The 16719-nt window shown below is 41.5% G+C and overlaps 1 protein-coding gene across 16 annotated transcripts in view; it reads right to left on the bottom strand.

Moving 5' to 3' along the window:
* The window catches only part of rap1gapa (RAP1 GTPase activating protein a), a 152015-nt gene that overhangs the window by 21499 nt on the left and 113797 nt on the right, over nucleotides 1-16719 (bottom strand). For all 16 annotated transcript variants that reach the window (XR_009807116.1, XM_061903141.1, XM_061903137.1 and 13 more), the window contains 5 exons: nucleotides 10113-10213; nucleotides 9786-9915; nucleotides 5942-6097; nucleotides 2870-2941; nucleotides 2702-2788 (listed from right to left, as the gene is read on the bottom strand). Coding sequence is in view for 15 of the 16 variants with exons in the window: in XM_061903141.1 (XP_061759125.1) it covers nucleotides 2702-2788; nucleotides 2870-2941; nucleotides 5942-6097; nucleotides 9786-9915; nucleotides 10113-10213 (546 nt within the window). In the remaining variant the exon portion in view is untranslated. The remainder of the gene's footprint in view (nucleotides 1-2701; nucleotides 2789-2869; nucleotides 2942-5941; nucleotides 6098-9785; nucleotides 9916-10112; nucleotides 10214-16719) is intronic.

Genomic DNA, 16719 nt, shown 5'->3' with positions numbered 1-16719 from the left:
AACTCCATAAGTAATCACAATAAAAATAAATAATTGGTGAAGTAAGTTTTATTCCATACGATGAGATAAGTAAGATTATTTTGAGAATTAAATAATGAATGGGTGAATAAATTCAGAATGTTTGTCATGGTTCTTCTTTTTTGTACTTTGTAAACACTTTAAGTTTGAAGCGTTTCTTGAAGTGGATTATATTAGTACATTGTTTGATTGCTTTGCTTAATCCATTCCATAATTTAATTCCACATACTGATATACTGAAGGTTTTAAGTGTTGTACGTGCGTCCAAAATGTTTTAAATCACATTTTTCTCTAAGATTATATTTCTCATCTTTTGTTGAGAATAATTGTTGTATATTCTTGGGAAGCAGGTTATAGTTTGCTTTGTGTATAATTTTAAATGTTTGCAAATTCACTATGTTGTGGAATTTCAGTATCTTTGATTCAATAAATAAAGGGTTTGTATGTTCTCTATATCCAACATTATGTATTGTTCTAACTGAATCTTTATTGTAACATTGTTAATGAATGAAGTTTACTTTTGTAATTATTTCCCCATATTTCTACACAGTAACTCAGATATGTAACACTAGTGAGCAGTAGAGAATATGAAGTGATTTTTGGTCTAGAACATATTTGGCTCTATTCATTATTGACGTGTTTCTTGCAACTTTATGTTGTATATTTTTTACATGAGTTTTCCAGTTCAATTTATCATCAATGACCATACCTAGAAATTTGGTTTCATTTACTCTTTCAATTCATATTCCCTCTATTTGTATTTGTGTTTGACTTTCATTTCTACTGTTACCAAATAGCATTATTTTAGTTTTATTGATAGTCTGTTTTTGTCAAACCATTTATTTCTTCTGTTATTATTTGTATTATCTTCTGTGTGTTCTTTCCTGAACAAAACACTGTTGTATCATCCGCAAACAATACTAAGTTTAAATCTCTTGTAACTTTACAAATGTCATTTATATAGAGATTGAATAATTTAGGTCCTAGTACTGATCCCTGAGGTACACCACAGGATATATTTAGCGTTGTAGAAGTGTGTTCACTTAGCTTCACGTATTGTTTCCTGTTCGTCAGATAACTTCTTATCCAGTTCAAGACTAACCCTCTGATGCCATATTGTTCTAGTTTTTTTATTAACATACTGTGATTAATTGTGTCAAATGCTTTAGCTAGATCCATAAACACTGCTGCCGCACATTTTTTACTATCTATTGCATTGGACATTTCTTCTGTAATTTCATTTAGGCCATTGAAGTTGAAACATGAGCTCTGTATCCATATTGGTTCTCTTCGAGTATTCTATTTTTATTTATGAAACTCTCTAATTTGTTATTGAACAGTTTTTCAATGATTTTAGAAAATTGTGGAAGTAAAGAAACAGGTCTATAATTGGTAAATAGATGTTTGTCTCCAGTCTTATAAATTGGTGCAACTTTAGCTATTTTCATTTTGTTTGGAAATTTACCTGTTTGAAATGAAAGGTTACTAATATACATTAATGGTCCTGAGATCTCATTAATAACCTTTGTTATCGTATCCATATCAATTCCGTTACAATCAGTTGAAGTCTTAGATTTACATTTTTTCACGATTGTAACTATTTCCTCCTGTGTTGCATTACTGAGGAACATGGAGTTGGGATTTTGCTCTATGGTATCATTATAGTCCTCAATTGAAATCTGGGTCTGGAATCCTTTCTTCCAATTTTGGTCCAATGTTTACAAAGTAATTATTAAAGCTTTCAACTACTTCCTTTATGTTGTTATTATGCTTATTTCCGTATAATAAGTATTGGGTGTAATCCCGCTTAGTGCCATTTTTAATAATCCTATTGAGAATACCCCATGTTGTCCTCACATTATTTTTGTTCCTGTTCAATAATTCACTGTAATATTCTTTTCTACATGATCGTAGTATGTTTGTTAACTTGTTTTTATACTTTTTGTACTTAACTTCTGCCTCTGTAGTTCTTTGTGCTATAAATTTTCTATACAGTATATTCTTCTTCTTACAAGCATTTTTTTAATCCTTTTGTCATATGGAACAACATATGCTGCCATATAAGCGCCGTCTTTTTCATGGACGCCCCTGCTTATTTCAGCAAGACAATGCCAAGCCACATTCAGCATGTGTTACAACAGCTTGGCTTCGTAAAAAAAGAGTGCGGGTACTTTCCTGGCCCGCCTGCAGTCCAGACCTGTCTCCCACCGAAAATGTGTGGCGCATTAGGAAGCGTAAAATACGACAGCGGAGACCCCGAACTGTTGAACGACTGAAGCTCTACATAAAACAAGAATAGGAAAGAATTCCACTTTCAAAGTTTCAACAATTAGTTTCCTCAGTTCCCAAACGTTTATTGAGTGTTGTTAAAAGAAAAGGTGATGTAACACAGTGGTGAACATGCCCTTTCCCAACTACTTCGGCACGTGTTGCAGCCATGAAATTGTAAGTTAATTATAATTAAAAAAAAAAAAAAAAGTTTATGAGTTTGAACATCAAATATGTTGTCTTTGTAGCATATTCAATTGAATATGGGTTGAAAAGGATTTGCAAATCATTGTATTCCGTTTATATTTACATCCATCACAATTTCTCAACTCATATGGAAACGGGGTTTGTATTTGTTACAGAGAATATGTTCCCCATACTAAAGTGTTACCACTTTTTCCTTTCACTGACCCACCTCTAATTTGGCAAACTTTTCAGCTTTATAACAGGAAAATTCTGCATTGATGAGCTTAGTGAAGATGAATTCATGGAATTCAGGACCCTGCAAGGAAAATGATGATCAAAACAAAAACAACCAAATGAAATCGAACAGTGCAGATCCACAAATTGTTATCGCTCTTACTTTTTTAAAGACAGCGGGATTTGGGAGGGCGGGGCCAAAGAAAGGTACATCGTCTCGTGCTGTCACTGACACCTGGAAGTTCACATAGAGATGAAGCTACATAACTAACGATAATCTCAAAACCGAACCAAAAACCTTATATATCTAGGGAAATAATGACATTTTAAAATGCATCTTTAAAAAATCTCCTTGTCATCGGTCCTTACCTGTTGTCCTTTCTCGATCTATTATGATCAATAACATAATTTGTAATGATATTATCTTATCTCACACTCTGAAGCTCCCCCTGGCATCCATATCTCTTCCCATAGTGTATTACTGTTATGACTGCTAAAACATAGTTCAATGTATTTTTTTGTTAAGTCTCTCAAAATTCATTGCTTCAACTGCATCCTCCTGATAAGACATTATAGAGCATGATACAGTCGTGGTCAAAAGTTTACATACATTTGTAAAGAACATGTCATGGCTATCTTGAGTTTCCAATAATTTCTAAAACTCTTATTTTTTGTGTGATAAAGTGATTGGAGCACATACTTGTTTGTCACAAAAACATTCATGAAGTTTGGTTCTTTTATGAATTTATTATGGGTCTACTGAATATGTGACCAAATCTACTGGGTCGAAAGTATACATACACTAACATACATTATCAATTTTGGTGATGTAGAAAAGTTACAATCAAATCAAATTAGCTTCATGGCATGGCATCTTAACTTCATGTGAGTGATTATGATTGACGACCCCTTTTGACTTCGCTGAGCCCATTTAAATAGGACTCATGTGACGCAGTTATTAGACCCCGTTACAAACACGACAATGGGAAAGTCAAAGGAACTCAGCAGAGATCTGAAAAAATGAATCATTGACTTGAGCCATTTCAAAGCAGCTTAAGGTCCCCGGAGCAACTGTGCAGACAATCTTTCGTAAGTATAAAGTGTATGGCACAGAATATTTTTGGTGACAAACAAGTATGTGCTCCAATCACTCTACCAGCCTACTTCTTAATAGTGACGTGCGATACCACAGATTTTTTTTCCAATTCGATAAAATTTGATACCGATACCCATCTGATACCAATACTTGTGCAAATATACCTAATGTGTCTGGTGAAATTTAAAAAGTAGTATGTTTCAAGGGATGCTGCTCTTGGGGAATCATATTCGAACAATATAAAATCACAAGACAAAACTAATGATGGCGTTATCCTGTACTGAACGCGTTATCTTATTTATATTCAACTCTGAATGAAGTGTCTCCAAATAGCCTACAATAAAAGGTTCCAGACACTTGCTGTTTTAGAATACTGAACGACTCATTTCAATTGCCAGTCATTTTCTTAAATGAACAAATAAAGTGTGTAAAGGCTGTTTTATTGCAATTGCTAAGTATAATTTAATGACACCTATAGATTAGGAATTATTTAGGAAACTTTACCTTAATGCATTAAAACTTTTTTGCTTGTATAAGATTGGTTTAGTAGTTTCATATACTCTTTAATATTTTCTGTATGTATTTTTACATTAAACTTGGTTTAGGGAAACACAAAGGTTGGATAAAGTATTATTGTTTTTATCTAATTGTGTAACGCACACAATAACACCGATGTGTGGGCTGGTGTACCTAATATTGTGAGCGGTGAATGTAATATACTGTATATTGTTTATGAGGTGTATTTCCAACCATAACTGATAAAAAAGAGCAGTGATATTTGTCTTAATCTAACAGGGTGGATTTGAAAAAGGGTTTAAAGACTCAAAAACAAGGTTGTAAATGTGACTGTGGAGCATTTTTTTTTAAATTTGAAAGACATTTTCAAAATATTTTAAAAGGAGAAAAACATTTCCACATAGATAGGCTATAATGTATATAATTTTGGGGACAAAAATGAATTAATTCCATTTTGGAATAAAGCTGTAAAATAATAAAATGTAGAAAAAGTGGATACTTTCTGCATGCACTGTCGGTCCCCTTTAAATAAGTTTTACCGAAAAAAAGAGCCTACGTCTTAGTAGTGATGCGCGATACCGCTGATTTTGTTTTCCAATTCGATAAAATTCAGGCTAATATCGGCGATAGCGATCCGATACCAATACTTGTGCAAACATACCTAATGTCTGGTAAAATTTAAAAGGTAGTACGTTTCAAGGGATGCTGCTCTTGGGGAATCATATTCAAACAATATAAAATCACAGGGCAAAACTAATGATGGCGTTATTTTGCACTCAACCCGTTATCTCATTTATATTCAACTCTGTATGTAGTGTCTCCAAATAGCCTACCATAAAAGGTATGCTGGGATTGCCACATCTATCACCAGTTGCTGTTTTAGAATACTGAACGACTCATTTCATTTGCCAGTCATTTTCTTAAATGAACAAATAAAGTGTGCAAAGTCTGTTTTATTGCAATTGCTATGTATAGTTTAACGACACCTAATATGAATTATTTAGGAAACTTTGCCTGAATAAATTGAAACTTGTTTGCCTATGTAAGATTGGTTTAGTGCCATATATTCTTTATTATTTACTGTACGCATTTTTCCCCTACTGATCCCTTTTCATTTAGACAAGAGCTCAATGATGTAATTATTCAGCACTGTGTTCCTGTTTATGGTACATTATCTGAAATAATCTAAGTATCAAAAGTATTGAAATTTTAATTTAAGAATCAATATTAGAGCATTAAGATTTGGTATCGGGGTATTGATATTTTAGTATCGATTCATACATCACAACTTCTTAGCTTTGTAGTATTGGTGGCTATGGACCTCTTGAAATTGTTTGTTTCTTCTTATTATTATTGTACTTTATTACTATTTTCATTATCATTCTAGCAACTAAGTCAGGGTATTACGGTATGACTATTGTTCACATGCTCACTATGACAAAAAAGACCTTATGCTGTAAAATAATAGGTGATCGTATGTCTTTGTAATGTTCTGTTGTAGGCCCTTTTAAATTTTGTCTTTAGAATATGTCGCGGTCCAATAAAATAACAGGCTTTGGGCCACAAATGGGATGCACTTTGGACACCATTAATCTGTGCTGTAGTTCAAGGATGGCTTTTTACCTTGTAGAGAACATCGTCAGAACAAGGGTTGACCACTTGGACCACGATGTAGGCATGGAGGAAGTTAGAGGCAATCATATCCGGCACAAAGGGAGTATTTTCTTCTTGGAACACAATGGCCACAATGTCATTCCCTATGTGCCTCTTTCTCTGCAACTACAGTGCAAGACAGACACAGCAAGATGATACCACTTGATGCGACTGATGTAGAATGAAATAACGAAAATATTACATTTATCAAAATGCCTGCAGAAAGGGATTAGTGGTATAGGGAGTAAAATAGTAGTGCTTTTTGCAACTAATGTTGTAGTAATATTACTGTGCATACACATACTCACGTGAAGATATAAATTGTGTTCTTAGTGCATTATATTGTTTGCAATGTATATACCAGACTGAACATCAAAGTTGTGACTTTTTGTAATTTTTGTAGTCATTGTACCAGTATTATAGCAGGCACCTGTAGGGAGAGCTGCTGAACAAGCTGATGAACATGCACTAACATGTATTTCTGCCACGAACACCCTTTTTCTCATTTATGTTTCTCTTAAGCATCACAAGTGGTGCATAAACATGAGTTGAATAATGTGTGTGCAAATTTATGAGACACAGTGGCGAGGGGGGTGGGGCTCTGTGCGCTTTAACACAGGGAATCAGCACAGCTGCAACTTACCCTTTCCGGTGGAGGCCGGGTGCATAAGTACAGATCTACATTTTTACCAGTGGATGCTCGGACGGGCATGAAATCAGACGCTACTTTTCTGAGTATGCGCGGTTTTTGTTTCGGTGGTGAGAAAGAATTTGCCATCAATCCCACGTGGGTGCTCTGCATTGTGATCAGCGCCTATCGCCGAGTGTGTAGGGCTGTCTTCAACTTATTTATTAGATTCTGCTTATCGCCGACGATCAGTCAGATCAATGGTATTCTTGTTAAGAGACATAAGCTGATAATGATATGCAGTAGTGTAGTAGTTTATACAGGAGTATGTATTTATATATATATATATATATATATATATATGTATATATATATATAAATATATATATATATATATAAATATATACATACATATATACATACATATATATACATACATATATATATATATATATATATATATATATATATATAGTTCAAGTCCTAGTCCAAGCCCTTGTCCAAGTTCGAGTCCTAGTCATAGTCGTAGTCCTGGGCTGGTTCACACACCAGCACCTGACCCCGGTCTGGATCCCACTCCAGCACCGGGCCCTAGGCTGGAGCCCACACCAGCATCTGTTCCAAGTCTGGAGCCCACACCAGCATTTGCTCCAAGTCTGGAGCCCACACCGGCATCTGCTCCAAGTCTGGAGCCCACACCGGCATTTGCTCCAAGTCTGGACCCCACACCGGCATCCGCTCCAAGTCTGGAGCCCACACCGGCATCCGCTCCAAGTCTGGAGCCCACACCGGCACCCGCTCCAAGTCTGGAGAACACACCGGCACCCGCTCCAAGTCTGGAGAACACACCGGCACCCACTCCAGGGCTGGAGCCCACACCGGCACCCGGTCCAGGGCTGTAGCCCACACCGGCACCCGCTCGCCGACGTGGCCACCTCCTCGTGTCCGGCGGGCCGCACCACGGCGCCGCCCACCTCCTTGTCCCTGGACTATTCATGGACGCCGTTGGCGCCAACAGCAGCGAACGCCTGAACTTGGGTGCAGGACTCAAAGCCTGCTGGGGTTATGGCGCCAGTCTCATCCGCCTCCTCAACGGCCACAGACATGGCCGTCACCGAGGTCGGCTGCCTCGACCATTGCGGCGGCAATCTACTCGCCACCGCCACCTGACTTGTCCCCGGTAGATTTGGGGACACACGACTTGGCGACCCTCCACCATGTCCTCCCTCCGCCCTCCCTTCACTTGTGAACTTTCTTATTAAGGAGGGGGGGGGTCCAAGCTAATTTTTGGGACATCTGGAATCCGTCCCTTAAGGGGGGGGGGGATTATGTTATGATCCGCCGCCCGGATCATGGACTGTTTATGTATTTTCAGTCCACTTGTGTCTCTCAGTTGCCATGACGGCAGATTATTGTCACCCGCCTCTGGTTGGTGTTCAGGACACGCACCTGTTGCCCGGGCGCTGATCAGAGGGCTATTTAGTTTACGCGCTGGCCTCACTCGGCCTGTTGGTCTTGTTTGCCCCCGTGCAACAGTTACGCTCTTGGTTACGCTCTAAGCCTGCATTTTTGATATTGGCATCTTTTGGCTACCATTTTGTTTCCCGTGTCGTGGGCACCGCGCAGCACATTTTGGATCTGCAATAAGAATAAAGAATTTATTCTCACCTGCAAGCCGCTTCCTGACATCCCTCTGTATCGTGAAAAGATGACCTCTGGCATCACAATGCCACTGCTCCCCTCACTTCCCAGGGGGTGATCAAGGGTGATGGGTCAAATGCCGAGAATAATTTCACCACAATCATGGGTACTTTAACTTTAACTTTAACATTGGCAACGTGACCCAGACACACCGACCTCACTCTTTCGGCTTCTGTAACCTGCAGTCCATCCTACATTCATTCAGCTTCAAAAATATAATATCGCAAATCGTCATTTGTCCAAAAATAATAATTTTCGTTGTCTGTTATCAAGTCTGTCATAATTACAACATAATCACAAACACATGTTTGCTTCTGGAAGTCGAATGTGCACTGCTATGGAAACGGAAATAAATGCGCAGAGGAAGAAGTTCCGGTATTGCATAAAATTACCTAAATACGGTAAATATTGTACATATTACATATTGTTATAAACCTATCTGTTACTATATTATATATATATATATATATATATATATATATATATATATATATGTATATATATATATGTAAATATATGTATATATATATATATATATATATATATATATATATATACTTGCAATGTGTATATAAAACGTTGGTTTTGAAGTTGTTTTATAGGGCTTTAAAGGCTACAACGGTGGCTCCTATACACCGCATCTTCCAAGCGGTTTTTTATCATCTTTAAAATAAAAAAGACATATGTGTTCTTGTCTCTGACGAGGATTGTTAACGATAGGCACAATTCCAAAAAAAGTGTGGTTTCCGTTTAAATGAACAAAACAAAGATCTCATTTGCAACTTTTCCACTTAAAAAAAATGGCTAAACCACAGTTTGTGAGGTTATCGGCTCTAGGACGCAGTACCAAAAAGACATCGAAATTGACTCAATAGAAGGACTAAACGTAACAGCGTTACTGCTGGAGAATGATTACCTTTAAAAAAGGGGAGCTACACCTCCGAGGTGAGGCATGCATCTCGGTAATCAGTCCCACTGGGGCTGAGAGTGGGATTTTCGCTGGCAAAAGGTGCACAATGGCACGGCCAATCACGGGATTAGGAAGGTCAAAACACGGCCAGATGTTTTTAGAGACGTGACGCCACACCAGGGAAACAGCTAGCACTCTGAGGAAGGCTGAGCGGACAGCCAAAACTAAGATTTATCTCTGCACACAATAAAGAATTTCTACTATTTAAAGAAGAAATGATGAAAGCAATCAAATATCCACTCAAAACACTTGCTGTATGCGGGGCCCCAGCAAATATTAACTCGCCTCCTTCCCAAGTGGGGGAGGTCGTTTAACGTCCTACCATTCAACTGCATGAATGATAGTCAAATTAGACTCCTCCAAATCGAATCGTGGAATATTAGACTATTTGAAGACAGCCCTATGTGTGTGTTCTGTAGTTGGAGACAGTTGAAAATTATGATGGTAGAAGCAAAAGGTTGCATTGTAACAGTGCATGCACCATACAAATGTGTGCTAGTATAATGGCACTCTACCTGCTGGGTGTCCCCCTCAGTGTAAGGCAGCTTTGTGGACACATGGAACATGACCTCTTTGTTGCGGTAGTTGCAGTAGATAGATTCTGTACCAGTCTGGCCGTGAGTCACATCCAAGCCTCCACGGAAACTGGCACACACACACACACACACACACACACACACGCACACACACACACACACACACACACACACACACACACACACACACACACACACACACATACGCATATTAGCATGTTTCTCTTCTGCAGCGTCACTCTTGCTAGTCAGCACGTAACACTTCATGACAATGCAGTGTGTAATTAGTGTCAATTTAGTCTTTACCCTTTAAAGTTGTGGAGCTCAATTTTGTCTCCAAGGAAGTCAAGGAATTCAACAAAGGCAGGACTTTCTTGGCTGTTGCCGAATAACTCTTCCTCTGAAGTCTGCAAAAAGAAAATGTGAAATAATATGTATTTAGCATCTGCACATGTACATTGTGAAAACATTTGTTTTGCTCTTTTTTTCTAGTCTGGATTTCCATTTTTCATATACAATATAATGTTTAGAAAAAGTCCTAGAATAACAATTAAAGCGTTATTCACAAAATGATTGAGTCACACAGGATTTGAAGGATTGTTAAAGGCACAAAAAGCATAATTATAGGAACATTTATGGGAATCATAACAAAATTCACAGGAATTAACTGAAATTTTGCAGAATTTCTTTAAACAATGTCCGAATACCTGTTTGCTACTGAAAAACAAAATCTCTAATGCCGTCTTTGTAAACAATCCCAATTGTCGCCACTTATCCTATTTCTGATTCATTTCCAATATCGAAAGTGTCCAACTTTCAATACGTTTAATATTGTCAAAAAATCTTCAGCTAATCTTTACTGAAAGAAACATGTTTCTACAACCTTGCAACCTTATCTCTGACACTATGTGTGCATGGTAGCCAAGGTCAAAAGCAAAACTATTGCTCTATTTTCTTTTCTTAGATTGATAAACATTCAGTGTGAATTTTGTAAACAAAATAAATGAAAAAAGTAAAACTACAACATATTTATCAACTGACTTTATTCATTATTTATTTTGGGGCTTATGTGTTGGGATTAAGGATGGGTGCCGTTTACGACTTAACCAATACAAATTGGCATTTGAAAAACGGTGCAGGTGCTTAAACCGTGCCTGAACCGGTAATTAAAAGACTGGCAAAAAATAAAAATAAAATAAGATAAAAAACTGGAAAACGTGCACATTTTTTGACAAAAACACACAACACATTTTTTTATTATTAAGGAATTTAGTGACATTCAAATTGAACAGACTAGAAATTTAAATTACTAATTTATATAAGTTAATTTATAAATAAGTCATTAATTCCAAAATAATGAAGAAGATCACCAAAAAATTGCAAATTAGAATTATTACAGCAATATAGAACACAGAGAAAGTGAAAAAAAAAAACTCTGGTAATATCGATGCCCATATAATTCTGTGGATTTGTGAAAGCAAACATGCTCGCCCTAACCATCAGTGGTGCAGAACAATGAAGTGCTAAGTTGTTGTTGTGGCTACTGGCTAGCCTAGCGCTGCGGCATTATGAGGGCTGCTGTTTGCGTGTTAAGGCCAGTAATATATTTAAAAAGAGAGTCAGACTCTGTGTACTTTTGTCAGGACACTACATTACTTACAAGAAGTTACTTGCATTATATCACCGCCAAGCACTTGTTGCTGCAACTGCATTCCTCTAGCACCAAGTAAGGTACCCTTTTTAGTAGAAATTTTCGGTCTGGTTACTACCACTAACGTCACCGGTGTCACTATGGGTATTGAGAGGTAAAGAGATGCTCTTGCAACAAACATCAACAATGTCCTAGCTCATTGTTGGCCTTTGTGAAATGACCTTTGACTTATCCAGGCTTCTTGTTCATGTGGACAAACCTCTGCAATCTTTTCAGGCTTGCAGTACTTCCCATATTGATGTTTCTATGTAAAGCTACAAGTGCACTTCTGGGCCCCACAGAGCAAACATAGGGTCGGTGAATTATTGAAAGTGGCTGCACTGACTACAATTCCAAATTAGGATGAATGAAATGAATGTTTCCTGGGGAAAACGGAAAAGTACTGTAAAATGTACCAACTTCATCATTCTTGCATTGGGTGTGATTGATAATGATTAAACGCGTCCATATATTATTCATCTGCAGGGGTGAAACACTAAATTCTCGGCCCCCATAAACAAAACTCCTAAAAGCCCCCTCATCCCACCCTAAACCCAAACGTCTTTGCGCCATACATAACCACTTAATATGTTTACATGCACTAAAAAACACTTTTTAAACACGTATTTGGTTAAAACCTTAATTAGGTTTCAACTTTTAAAAAATTGAAACAACATAGATGACCCCCCCCAAAAAAAAATGGGAGGGGGGGTTTCTTTAAAAAAAAAAAAGAGAGAATCTAATTAGTCATATACCCTGTCATTACTCATTTAAATATGTTATAAATCTGTCAATATTCCCTTTACTTGAGAGTGTAAAATATAAGATGGCTCATACAAATCATAATACTACATAATTATTTTTTTGATTTAATTTATAATTAGTGCATCTACTGGGGATTATGCCTTCCCTGTCTTTACAAAAACAGTGATACATTGGTTTCTTCAATCAAGGTTTTTTGAATGCACCACAGTTATGGTCTATGGTATGTAGAAGTGAAACATGAACACACATTTCTCATAGGCTGCCTCAAAAATATCTATTTTATTTTTACCTTTCATCTATCACACAACTTAAGAAGTTAGGTTTGACTCAAGGTAAAACAAACCATTTTGCAATTCTGTAATCTTAGACTTTATTGGTGTCACGGCACAAGCGGAATCCCTCATGTCATCTGCTGCAAGTGCAGCCTGCAGCTCCGTGAGGAGTACGTCACGTGCCTGCACAGCTGCAGAAAATCAGCAATCAACGCACCTGGTTCTGATGAGGGGAGACGGCATAAAGACCGGCCAGACCCAAAGATCCAGTGCCGGAACGTAGTTCACTTTGTGTAGTAAGCATCCCGCCTCTGGCTTCCCTCTTCGTACCTGCTCTCTGTGCTTTCCCTCTACCCGTGTCCTATGTCCTTTGTGTTCCCCGCAGTGTTCCCTCCGAAACCAGTGATCGAGCCATGCGCGTTGACTTCCCTCCGGAGTTTGGACCGCTTCCCTTGATCCTCGACCCCCGATCGGACACGGAACTCGGCAACTCTCTCCAGTCCCCGACCTCTTGCCTGCCCATGGACTGTCTTCTTGCCTTGCCTCTCTGGACTTTTGAAGGATTCATCCAACACGCACAAACAACACCCACTGGTAACATTTATACCGCTGGCGACATGACCAGGTCCTGAAGGCCATAGCTGATGCCATCTGCAGGGGAGTCAGTCACAGCAAGAGCCTCCGCCCAGTGAAGAGTACTGCTTTCATCAGAGCTGGGGAGAAGTCAACACCGGCTGCCCGGAACACCTCGTCTGGCCTGTTGGCAACAGCACGCGACTGGGAGCTGTCAGTTGATCTGGGAAAGCAGTTGAAGTTCCCTGACGTGGTTGCTAAAACAACACTAAGGCCAGATATTGTGCTCACCTCAGTGGCCTCCAAGCAGGTAATCCTCTTGGAGCTCACAGTGCCTTGGGAGGACCGTATGGAGGAGGCCAATGAGAGGAAGAGTGCAAAGTACTCTCAGCTTGTGGAGGAGTGTCGGAGCAATGGGTGGCGAGCGATGTGCCGGCCGGTTGAAGTGGGGTGTCGAGGGTTTGTGGGCAAATCTCTCTGCAGGGCCTACAGAATGCTTGGCATCACAGGGGCCAGCCAGCAAAGGGCCATGAAGTTAGTCACAGATGCAGCAGAAGTGGCATCAAGGTGGCTGTGGATCAGGAGGGGAGAGGCGTGGCATGTAGGGCAGTAGCGCTACCTGGACACAGGCTGGGGCCTGATCAACCCTGGCTGGGTCGCCTAGGGGAGGGGGTCTGATTGTTGAAAGACCCGAAACCCCCTGTGATCCTAGGTTACATCACTGAGGATGTGTCCAGTTGCACCATTGGTGTATTTAAAAAGTTGCTTTTCTGGGACAACCAGTGACTACCAGGAACAGTCTGGTTGACCACCAAGTATAGATTGGTGACAGCTGGAGAGACAGCGGACAGCCCGGAAAGACGGCACCGGGGCAGTGAGGGGTAGCATCCCGAGCTGCACCTTCTGAGAGGAAGGAACCCACAACAAGCTACGAATCGACCTACAGGAAATATACCCCCAGGGATTCCCGAGAGGGGGGGCGGAAGAGAATCCCACTGGACGGATCAAAGGTTGACGACACATGGCAATGGTAACACGACGACGACTATGGAATGCATATGTGGGAAGGTATGCAAGAACCGACATGGCCTGCGGATCCACCAGGCCAGGATGAAGTGTATGCAGAAGGTGGTAGAATCACAGCGCACAGGAACTACGCCTGGTGAGACGCAGGAGGAGCCAGGCCCGGAGTCACCCCACAGTGCCCGGAGCCTCCAGGTGATGCAACCACCAGAAGCACACAGGACATCAGAACATCGTCGGGTAAAGTGGCCCCAAGCTAGCAAGGAGAAAGAGTGGCTCCAGTTTGATGAAGATGCTGATACCATCTTGGAAACAACAGCCAAAGGGGACGCTGATCGACGCCTCAAGACGATGACCACGATCATCATCAGCCTCGCTGCAGAGAGGTTTGGACTTGAGGAGAAGCGGGCAGCGAAGCCCCCCTACATCATGAACAATAGAGCGAGTAAAATCCATCAGCTCAGGCAGGAACTGAAGTGTTTAAGACAGCAGTTCAAGGTTGCACGTGAAGAGGATAGGGGGCCTCTTGCGGAACTACGTTGTATAATCCGCAAGAAGCTAATAACCTTGAGGAGAGCGGAGTGGCATAGGAGGAGGAGGAAGGAAAGGTCCAGGAGGAGAGCTGCCTTTCTGGCGAATCCCTTTGGAGTCACAAAACAGCTGCTAGGACAGAAGCGAAGCGGTAGACTGGCCTGCTCCAAAGCTGAGGTCGACCACCACCTCAAGCAAATTTACAGCGATGGATGCAGAGAACAAGACCTAGGCCCCTGCAGGTCCTTGATCAATCCACCAACACCAACGCTTGACTTCGATGGGAAAGAGCCCGGCTGGAAGGAAATCCAGGAGGTGGTCCGCAGGGCAAGGACGAGCTCTGCTCCAGGGCCCAGTGGAGTACCTTATAAGGTCTATAAGAACTGTCCAAGACTACTCCACAGACTCTGGAGAATCTTGAAGGTGATCTGGAGGAGGGGCAAGGTAGCAGACCAGTGGAGACAGGCAGAGGGTGTGTGGATCCCAAAGGAGGAGAAGTCTAAGAACATCAATCAGTTCCGAACCATCTCGTTGCTGAGTGTTGAAGGGAAGATCTTCTTCAGCCTCATGGCCAGGCGACTGACAGACTACCTCCTGAAGAACTCCTACATTGATACATCGGTCCAGAAAGGAGGGATCCCAGAGGTATCTGGATGTCTGGAGCACACAGGCGTGGTCACTCAGCTCATCAGGGAAGCCAGGGAGAATAAGGGGGACCTGGCTGTTCTGTGGCTGGACCTCGAAAATGCCTATGGATCCATACCCCACAAGCTGGTCGAAGAGGCACTGAATCGGCATCACATTCCAAAGAAGTTCAGAGACCTCATTCTGGACTACTATGCCAACTTCCATCTAAGAGTCTCCTCCGGAAAAACAACCTCCGACTGGCACAGGCTTGAAAAGGGGATCATCACTGGCTGTACGATCTCAGTCATCCTCTTTGCGCTCGCCATGAACATGCTGGTGAAGTCTGCGGAAGTTCAGTGCAGAGGTCCCCTCTCCAGGTCTGGAGTCCGGCAGCCACCCATCCGAGCCTTCATGGACGACCTGACAGTGACCACTACATCCGTCCCAGGTTGCAGGTGGATCTTGAATGGCCTTCAGGAGGTGATTTCCTGGGCTCGCATGAACTTCAAGCCGGCCAAGTCGAGGGTCCTAGTGCTAAAGAAAGGAAAGGTTACTGGCAAATTCTGCTTCTCACTTGGCACCACCAAAATACCATCACTCACCGAGGAACCTGTGAAGAGCTTGGGAAAGGTGTTTAATTGCAGCCTGAGAGACGCAGCCTCCACAAGATCGACCAACCAAGACCTGGAGACCTGGCTGACCGTGGTGGATAAGTCTGGCCTTCCTGGCAAGTTCAAGGCCTGGATTTACCAGCACGGGATTCTCCCTCGGATCCTCTGGCCCCTCATGGTGTACGAAGTCCCCATTTCAACGGTGGAAGGCTTTGAGATGAGGGTCAGTAGGTTCCTGCGCAGGTGGCTAGGACTGCCGCGAAGCCTGAGCAGCATTGCTCTATACGGGCATAACAACAAACTGAAGCTCCCCATCAGCAGCCTGAGCGAGGAGTTCATGGTGACACGGTCCAGGGAGCTCCTACAGTATCGGGAGTCCAGTGACCCAAAGGTTGCACAGGCTGGGATTGAAGTCAGGACGGGGCGGAAGTGGAGAGCTGTCGAGGCTGTGGATGTTGCAGAGGCAAGGCTACGGCAAAAGGTTTTGGTGGGAACAGTGGCGCAGGGGAGATCTGGCTTAGGTAGCAGAAGAACACCTCGCTATGACAAGGCGCAGGGGAAAGAGAAGAGGTCACTGATCCTCGAGGAAGTGCGAGCAGGAGTTGAGGAAAGGCGAGCCTGCCAGATGGCGGGAATGCGGCAACAGGGCGCCTGGACGAGATGGGAACAAGTATCAGAGCGTAAGGTCACATGGACCGAGCTCTGGAAAGCCGAACCCCATCGAATAAAGTTCTTGATCCAGGCGGTCTACGATGTGCTGCCAAGTCCATCCAACCTCTTCACCTGGGGAAAGGTGGAGACACCAGGGTGCCCCCTCTGCC

The sequence above is a fragment of the Nerophis ophidion genome, linkage group LG06, assembly GCF_033978795.1.
Source record: "Nerophis ophidion isolate RoL-2023_Sa linkage group LG06, RoL_Noph_v1.0, whole genome shotgun sequence".
Lineage (NCBI taxonomy): Eukaryota > Metazoa > Chordata > Actinopteri > Syngnathiformes > Syngnathidae > Nerophis > Nerophis ophidion.
The sequence above is the reverse complement of the archived record's forward strand: the minus strand, read 5'-3'. Positions and strand labels throughout refer to the sequence as shown.